The sequence below is a fragment of the Medicago sativa genome, chromosome 1 (genome assembly GCF_051527215.1).
Source record: "Medicago sativa cultivar Bolivia chromosome 1, Bolivia_mono, whole genome shotgun sequence".
Taxonomy (NCBI): domain Eukaryota; kingdom Viridiplantae; phylum Streptophyta; class Magnoliopsida; order Fabales; family Fabaceae; genus Medicago; species Medicago sativa.
In genome coordinates, this window is record NC_140749.1 from 52,867,890 (window position 1) to 52,877,655 (window position 9,766).

Here is a 9,766-nt window from a genome sequence, read left to right on the forward strand (position 1 = left end):
CGATGTGATGATATTATTATTTCCGCTGCGATGTTTGAGAAAATTATTTATGCATGTTGAACTTATGGAAAAAGTATCATATAGATCCTTGTATGATTTATATTATTTGTGTAATTTATCGCTTTAAGGGTTTAGGGTTATTTATGCATGTTGAACTTATGGAAAAAGTAGCATCTAGATCCTTGTATGATTTATATTATTTGCGTAATTTATCGCTTTAAGGGTTTAGGGTGTTCCAAAGTCTATCTCCTCACTCTAAGTCTCTAGAGTATGTTTTATTTCTTTTGTAATTTGTCTTTAGTTACCATGAGTAACTAAACCCTATTAGAGTAGACTTCTAAGCTGAATCTCTATTTTATTTGTTGGATCTATTTAATTTAAGTCTTTCTATTCAGTTATTTTATGAGTCTTGATTAATTTTACTATGCAAATGTTAATGATTTCACCTGAAGTGAGGCAACCCTGTGATAATTGTTATTAGGGAAGTGGCATACCTAATGTTCGGTGAAAACCTACCCGAAACAAGAAGTAACTAAGATAACAGTGTTAATTAACCACCCGAATTAAGGAACGTGTAATAACAACAGTTAATGAACCTAGGAACTAGGATAATAATTTTACTCTTCTTACATCCTTGGTAAGGTAGACGAGATACGAATGCCCGCTTGTAGAACTACCGAGAGGGAGAGTATGTTGATATACTTATGAGATTCATAGACGATGAAACCTTTAGGACCATTGAGAATTTAGGAACTCTAATTTAAATTTGTGTTTCAATTACCTCTGAGAGAGTAAGAACCCCACGTTAATCTACGTGTGAAGGTGCATCCACCTATATGATTGACGACCCTAAGCATTGACCCGCGTAGAAACTCCGGTGTAAGGTTGCAACTCGACAGCTGGAGGGAAATAAAATCATACGAACTCATCACTTAAATGGAAAACAATTAACCAATCGGTAAATAAGCTTAACTATTATATAATTCCAGCAAATGAATAGAGGGGATTCGAAGAATCATAACCACCGCTAATATTCTGCAATCAAAATCAGGTTACTTCTAAACTCTCGCTCTAAGCAAACATATCAAATTGTAGAAGCTCCCCTTTTTATCTTTTATTTTATTGTTTATTTTTTTTAAAATGTAACGCGAATTATCTCGTTGAAACGACAATCCATGTGGATACGATACTCTACTTACACTTTATTATTTGATAAACGATTTAATACACTTGTCTAAATCCAACAATCACCCCAATTTCTTGTGTTTTTCTCACCTTCAAATATATCTTTAACATAAACCATTTTATCATCAACTCACCTTTTAACTAGAATCAATGCACTCAAAATCAAATTTTTCGACATCATTCAATAGTCATTAGAGGAATAACATATAAGTGAGATCAACTAAAGATAAGCACTGCCAGACTAAACCTTTCGTGATGAGATTCATATTAGCTGCCATACACCTAACAATTTCAGCTGCACTCGTTGCCACGCTTCAATTAGTGCATTCAATATAAGTTTGGTGCCACTACTTCCTCCGTTTTTAAATATAAGCAAAATTTACTTTTTAGGTTCATTCATTTAATATACCTAAAAAGTAAATTTTGCTTATATTTAGAAACGAGGGGAGTATATGCTTAACATAAAAATTTAAATCTAAGATAAATAATTGTAGAAGAAAGCAAGCGTTGGAAAACATATGATATACTACATAAACTAAAGATGAGTTTATAGATACGATATATAATCCCGTCTAAAAGGATCACAAAATTAAATCCATAGAAGTTCATTCATTACCTTGTAACATCCTTCATCTAGGTAAACATTCTATCCGAAGTAAAGATGAATAATAATACATCATCCAACTTGGTCATGGTTTAAGGTTAGGTATTGAAGTTAAAAATTGGATGACTGCCTTATTATAGCCAGCATTTTCATCCTTTAAGTCTTCTACTTTAGCCTTCAACTCTTCGTTTTCTGCCTTCAACTTATAAACAATACCTTCTTCTCTGTGCAATTTTGCTAAGGTCTTGGAGATTTCATTCTTCAAGTCTTCTTCTTTTTCCATTAATCCACTCTTTTCCAAGATTAATTCTTCTAACTTTCTCTTCAATTCCCCTATGTTATTCTCAGATTCAGACAACTTATTTTTCAATTTAGTATTCTCTTCAACGTGGTCCCTGCAGCTGTTTTTCAAATCACCAACCTTTAGCTCCATCCAACGAGCAATTGAGTCCAATTGAATGGGTGCTGCTTGCGAAATACGGAAGCACTTTTCTAATCCCCACTCCTCGTATTTTTCACGATCCTTTTCTGTAATGAAATGCTTATCGATGAAGACTCCAAATGGAAAATTCTCATCCCAGATTGATGTGCCGTTGTCTTTCTCAGCCGGTGTAGCCTTCCTCTTCCTACTGCTACATTTTCCACGTGGTGTCTCGAGATCCATTCTTTCTGAAATAGTAACATTACAAAAGATGAATTAAGGAAATCCTCAAATAAACAGAAGTTTCTTGAAGTTGTATAGCTTGAACAGCAACCCAATAAACCACTCAAAACCTATGAAAAATTTGACTAATTGTACGTACATCAGACTCAATACATTAATACTCCATACTCTTTCCGGTCCTATTTATAAGATAAACTTGAGTCAACAAAAGCTAATGTATCTAGTTAAAAATTCAATCCAAATACATCAACTTTTGTTGACACAACTTTCTCTTATAAATATGACCGGAGTAATTTTAGAATAATTCAATCCAAATAGATCAACTTTTGTTGACACAACTTTCTCTTATAAATATGACCGGAGTAATTTTAGAAAAAAGAGAAGCTATTGAATGTACCAAAGTACGTCATGTCGAATAATGCTTCCAATCGAACCGTAAATGCTACATAACTCAAAACAAACTAAGTTTTTGTTTACTAAGCAAATGTTAATAAAAATTTTAACACAAAAAATATAAAAATTCATATTTAATTTATGTTTTATTAATTTTTTTCTCTTAGAAATTGCCATAATATTCTACCTATTTATGGAAAATTTCATTAAAAAATATGAAAATTAGACATAAGTTGACTAAAAGGTATGGACTAATTTCATAGATGAAATTTTTTGGAGGAACCAAAAGATTAGAATATTGTAAGGACACTAAAATCAAATGTTGGTATATTTAAAGGAAACATTTACTTATTTAACCCAAATTTATATTATAAAAAGATAGAAACGTTGTTTAAAGAAAATTCTACAACCCTAAAAAACCCCTCTCCAATACAATGAAAAGATAGATTCTTTTTTAAATCGGTAGTAACACAGAATAGCACTATGGCCACCGTTTCAGGAACCACTATAACTCAACAATAGCCTCTTTGACAAAAATAAAATAAAATAAAAAACACTAATTTTAATGGGTCGTAAAATTTGAGCAAACCAAATGGGAAATGGTAAATGCAAAACAAAAACGTAACAATATGACATCATACACTAATTTAAAGGTTTGAAAATTTTACTTTTAAGTTCAAGAACATGATGAGTCATGAATTTAAGAAATACAGAAAGAAAAGAAACGAAATAGCCACAATGAAAAATGGTAACAGCAAGCAAGAATAATTCGTACAGGTGAAAATACAAGACCTTGAAGTGATGAACGATAGAATGGAGAGTTGAAGTGCAAATAAAAATGAAAGAAACTTGCTGGGGAAGGGGATGTTATATATGCAAGTGAAACGACTCCTCAAATACTGACGCAAATAATGAACACAAGGTTTATGTCTACTCGAAATTTAAAATGCTAATCCAACGGTTCTAAATTGAAAATATCCAAAGTATGCTTGGATAAAAAAATAAATGTATTTTATCACTTTCACACATATTAAGAAATGTAATTAATTTTATAAGAATTGAAAAAAGAGAAAGATTGGAAAAAGATAAAGTAATAAATAGTAAATGGTATGATAAACAAACATTAATATTTCATTGGTAAGGGATAAGAATATAATTGACACATATTTTTCCAAAGTCACATATAATAAACTACAAAGGAAGTAGTATATAACATTTATCATTTGCCCGTAACTTAAAAAAAAAGGTAATCGAGTAAAATAGTCTGATATTGTTCACCTATCCTAGGGAAGTAACTAATCACAAGATAGACTAATAAAATTGGAAGAGGGGGTTATATTTTTATTTTTGACGAAAGAAGAGGTGTACATTTGAAGGGAAAGAAACACTAATACTCCCTCCAATCATTATTATAAAAAGAAAAGAAAAAAAAAAGGTTAAATGATGTTTACCCTCTTATCATTTGAGCGAGTTTTAGTTTAACTGTAAATTATTTTATTTTTTTTGAAGATTTTCCCTTGTAATATGAAGATTTTTTGGTTTTAAACTATCGGAACATCTGACTATGCATTTAAGCTTATGTGGCGCACTAAGTCAACATTTTTTATTATGTGCCATTCTTAGTGGGTATTATTAATTTTTTTTAGCTTTACTTTAATTCCACTTGCCTTTTTTATTATTAAATAAATTGAAAAAGATTATATACAATAAATTAAAAAAATTATACAAAAATAAAAGCAAAACAATTTTTTTCCCTTTTCTTTCCTTCATCATCTATATTAAATGAATTACTTGTCTCCATTGAATCCACTTGGTATTGCCCACACGAGAATTCAATTGGTTTTGGTACAAATCAATTGATTTTATGTTCTTGGTTCCCTCTTCTCACGAGAAGGCCGTTCGCGGCACTGACAACCTATTTGCCTGTGATTTTGGCAAACGGGGGACTAGTTCTGATTATTACAAGCGAGATCGAATTAGAAATCTCAAGACCGTTGTGCAAAGGTTTTTTATAGGAAAAAGTTTGAAAAAAGGCCACGAAATGCACTCAGGTTGCTTAGAGAGCAAGACGAGTTTGAATGAAAAAGCTTGAGTTTGCAAGTAAAAAACTTAAAATAATGCAAGATAAAAGTAACGTAAACTCGAGGAAAAGGTAAAATGCATTGCATTAAAATAAAAGGGGTGATATACAAATCAGTTTACATATATATTCTGTATAACGCCGGTAGTTTGAGTGTTGTAGAATTCTGTATATGATTTGCGACCCACTTTCCGGCTTGGAAACTACTATTTATACTAAAAAATTTGATGGCGAACCACTAAGCCCATGATCAGCACTTCCTCCATCTTGGACAACTACTTGTCCCACGTTTTCCACTAAAAGGAAACCGTCTCCTTGCTTGAAATCGTGCTTTCCCGCCTTTTGCTTGTTTTCGACGCGAAACACCTTTTCAGCCTTTGCTTTGTCGAGATTCTAACCATACGCTCTAGGCTTGATGCTTTGTCGAAGCTTTTCAATTTACATGCATTCGATTCCTACAAAGTTAAAGGTCTAAAAATGTTGACCATATTAAATGAGCCTGTCAAATTTACAAGCTAACAAATGACCCCAAAAATGCCATTTTCGACGACACAACTCTTGTCAATCAAGGAGAAAATTGGCATTTTTAAAGTACTTTTCTTGTCCGACAGTGTTTCCCTTCTTAATGGTCGACGCCATTCTATTGTCTTGGTGGGTCATCTTTGCAGTTGAAAAGTTAGTGGTGTACCTTGGTAAAACACCTACCAACTGTCAACCAATGATCATATCCACCAAGATAGACACGTGGCACCATCTGCACACTTCCGCTACTGAAAGGTTATTTGGTTCTTTTCGTGCTCCCATTTTCACAACCCGTTTTTCTTGACCCTTTCTCTTAGCAACAGTAATTTGTCAATCACCGTTTTTCACCATCTCTGAACCTTCTACCGCTCTTTGAGCAAATTTTCAAATTCGAAAATGACTTCTGCTGAAGAACAATCAAACTGATTGGCTATTACCCTCATTTGGTAGCACGCCAATTTGGATTAAGCCAGTTCAAACCGGCAGCTATTGCCACATTTTGCGAGACCATTTATGAAAACTTCCACAAGATGTCGGAAGCTCTGTACCAACAACACCTTAGTGTTTGTAATGGTCTAGCCCCGATTATGGAGCCTATTTCCTTTCAGATCTCTCTTGAGTGTACTAAAAGTTTCTCTTTATGGTGGCATTCATATTATTTTGCCCACCTCGTCGATGAACCGATGTTTCTTGCCAAGCTGGCCAATGCTTTTCCTTCTTTGCAGAGCAAGTCCAAGAAGACCAAAGGTATGCATATCAAAGAAATATAAGCTTTCCATAAATTTTTTGAAGTTGTGTATAATCCATTAAATGTCGAAAGAACAATAAAGGAGGTTGCACTGGTTTTGAGACAGAAAGTGCTTGAAAAACTTCCAAACATAAAATTTCCTTTCTGTGTGGAAGATATACAAATCAAATATAAAATGGCTTTAGCATTTCATTGCATAAGATTCCCCACACTTCCTAATGCTGACTTTACTTTTTCCTTCGAGCCAGGTTACCCTTCTTGGTTTTATTTTGGCTATGATGGCATCCAGAATTCTTTAAAATCAAAAAAACAACAGGTGACCTGGACAAAATTTTGTTTACACAACTATCCAAAAATGTTACACTATGGACTTCACCAAGTTCGCATCGAACGCTTGGATACTGATTATCTAACAGGTGATACATCAAAGAATGTTTGAATGCTAATATTTCCTTCAAACATACTTATTGTTCTAATGTTTGTATCCTTAATTTTACATCTTCACCTCGAATCAAAGCTCAAAGCAGTGTATCGACAGAAGACACAAGCTCAACTTCAAAAATTCAAACAAGACAAGTAAGTTTTGTATTTTACCTGTCGGAATGCAACTCACCGAAGCTCTAAACGGTTTTGCTTTTGTATTTTTCCAGAGTCGAAAGAGAGCTATCGAGGCCACATCTGAAGCTACGAGTAAAATGACCAAATGACCGTCCAAATCTAATAACCAAAGGATCTCAAAATCTAACAAAGGCAGGGTGCCTCTTCTGATTCCGACAAGAAAGTTCCCAATCCTGAAACTGCAAAAAATGTTCCTGTTAAAGGACCGAAAAGTGCTAACTCTTGCCCTGACAGTGATAAGGTAATCATTGTACTATCCTTCCTTATTTCCGAATTTGAACATATGATGTTCTCCATTAACTTGCATTTTAATTCCATCACATAGGACACTGCATCTACTGCTTGAGAACATGTTGGGCTCAAACCAAAAACTTCCCATCTTTCTTCTTCTTTGAACCCTGTTGTTGAGGAGGCAGAGATTGATAGTCCGGTACAAGAAAGTGATGAGTCCGAACCAAAGACAGATGTTTCCCCTAAAGGGCAAGAGAAAATTCATCCAGGGACAGAGCCACATCAGCAAGTTATTGAAAACTTGCCCCCTGCACCTCAAATCTCAACTTTGCCTACAACTGCTTCCAGCGCTAGCAATGCTAACGGAGACACCGATGAAGCTGAAGATGACGAAATTCATCCAAACCAAAGTGAAAAGGACAGGGCTTCCCCCATGAAGGATGTCGACTGGTTTGAAAAGAATTCGAGCCACGACACTGTTATGGTCGAAGGGGATCACTTTCCTTTAATGGATCAGCTTCCCAAAGAAATTGAAGCAGAGAAGTCTCCTTCTGGTGAGGAGATTGAGGATAGCGATAATTCTCTTCCAGAATCTCACACAAAAACCACTCCTTTTACCAATCTCCCAATTCCTGTGGATCAAGAAACATTTACTGACCTTAGGAAAAGGGATTCAATGGCCTCTTTGAGGTTGGTTTATGAAAACAAAAGCTCCATTCTGGCTTCCCCTCAAGGTACTCCTCCTTCTGCGAGTAATAATCCCTCGACCAATACTCATGACCAAATCCTTAAAAAATTACTGAATGTAGATCTTGTTCAATCCCTTCAACAAGATGATTCTTCTTACTTTGAAGTTAAAGGTTTGATTGAATCCTTTAACAATTCTTCAGAGACTGTAAGTAACAAAGAGCTACTTCGTTTCTTGCTTGGGTTTGGTCCTTTGATGGATACCCTCGCACGGGACTTCAACAAGAAAAAAGAGATTACCACTGATGCCAATAAGCAGGATCTCCTTCAACAAAAAGAGCTAAAACAAGGAGAGTCCCTGAGAACCGAGGCCTATTCTCTCGATGTTCAAGCCCAAAAAGAAAAATATAAGCTGGAAGATTTAGAAATTAGCATCCCTTTGTGGGAAGATGATCTCAAAAAGCTGCAGGCAAGAATTGATGTAGGAAAGAAGAGGTAAGCTGAAATTAATGGGTCAAGCTTGATTTCAATTTCAACTCAGCAATAGGCAGAAGCAGAAACTACTCTTCAACACTTTGAGAAAGCAACTGCAATTGAAGCTTCCACTGCCACATTGCTGGCCTTTGAAGTTCTGGTTGATTCAAGGTTGCAAGAAGTTGTAACAGCTTATGAAGCCATGAAGCAAAACATTAAGTTTTGATGTCAACTATTTATTGCTTTATTTCCTTTTGTTTGGCTTTGTTAAGACATTTTGAATCCTAAAACTTATCCATTTTAGCATCTCGACAATATTTCTTTTCTTGCCTAATTTACTTTCTTGTGTTACTTCAGCTTTCACATAATAGGTTTTACATCTTTCGATACATGGCTTTTATTTTGTACAAAATGGCAAAAAAATAACAAATAATTTCCAACTGAGAAGATCGACCTGGAAATCAACCTCTCTTGCCCCCACAATTTTTTGTCGATTTGACCCAAAACTAAAAGGACATGGATAAGAATTACCCATTTTAATTTCTGTCAAGAAACTTTTATTTCTTTCTGGTAACAAGTACCCACGTTTGCCATTTGGTTTTCACTTCAGGAACTATATTGATTCCTTCTCAAAGATAAAATCGATTTCGTGGCCAATCAACCATTCTTCCTTAAATTTTTACTTAAGTATTTCGACAATATCTTTGATTCGATGGTCCATTAACCATCTCTTATCACTTAAGGCTTTCTCGATCTTATCTCAGCTAAATAAACCGTGATCATGTTCCAAACATTTTGCTCAGATATGATGATTTCTTTTACCTTTTTGTATACTGCTCTACCGTTCTTTACTCCAAACGACATTACTATCCATCTACATCTTTCCTCGTTGAACTGAGGCTCTGGCGCAGTCTCCTCGACGTGTTCTTCATCTTTAGTGATGTCCACCATTTGACATTCTGCAACCTCTGTTTCTATTTCCACTTTTGCTTCGACAGACAAGTTCTCGACAACATCGATAATTGATTCGACCATATTGCAGCCTGCAATGTCAGTGTACATCATACTCGCATCTTTCAAGGGATCAGAGTCTACTTGCATTTGAGGCTTTTGCTTGTTTCCAAATTTCAGTCTGCCTTCATTTAGACCCTTATGAACCAAATCCCTGAAAAGAGAACATCGAGAGGTGTTGTCCCAAGAAATTATGATACTTACAAAAACCTCTTTTCTGACGTTGTTCTAGTAGTGGTATTTTTACATCCTTAGGTGCTACCACTTTACCATCAGCAACTAAGAGATCATAAATCTCGTCGCATTTGGTTACGTCGAATGTATATGTCTTGGGGACACATCTTTCATTGCTTGTTTCGACATGATTATTCTCATCAGAGGGCCTTAACGATATAGACGTATAAGGGGGCCCTAGTTTCAACTCAGCAATATCAACCTCCTTTATTTCGACATCTCCAAAAGCTATGTCAAATTCTTGGTTGCTTTCTTCTGATGCGACAAAAGCAACATTTTCTTTCCTGAAATGTTTCTGAGTTCTGGCTTTTCCAG

The 9,766-nt window shown here is 34.9% G+C and overlaps 1 protein-coding gene across 1 annotated transcript; it reads right to left on the bottom strand.

Annotated features, from left to right (window-relative positions):
• Nucleotides 1–1,709: 1,709 nt before the first annotated feature.
• On the bottom strand, nucleotides 1,710–3,748 carry LOC146955305 (uncharacterized). Its single transcript, XM_085708525.1, has 2 exons — nucleotides 3,639–3,748; nucleotides 1,710–2,458 (listed from the first exon to the last, which is right to left on the bottom strand). Exon 2 carries the CDS (start codon nucleotides 2,451–2,453, stop codon nucleotides 1,875–1,877), a length of 579 nt encoding a protein of 192 aa, XP_085564651.1. The 5' UTR covers nucleotides 2,454–2,458; nucleotides 3,639–3,748; the 3' UTR covers nucleotides 1,710–1,874.
• Nucleotides 3,749–9,766: the final 6,018 nt, after the last annotated feature.

Bases quoted from the DNA above. Each gene is read 5' to 3' on its own strand.
- LOC146955305 (XM_085708525.1), bottom strand. From the start codon at position 2,453: ATGGATCTCGAGACACCACGTGGAAAATGTAGCAGTAGGAAGAGGAAG.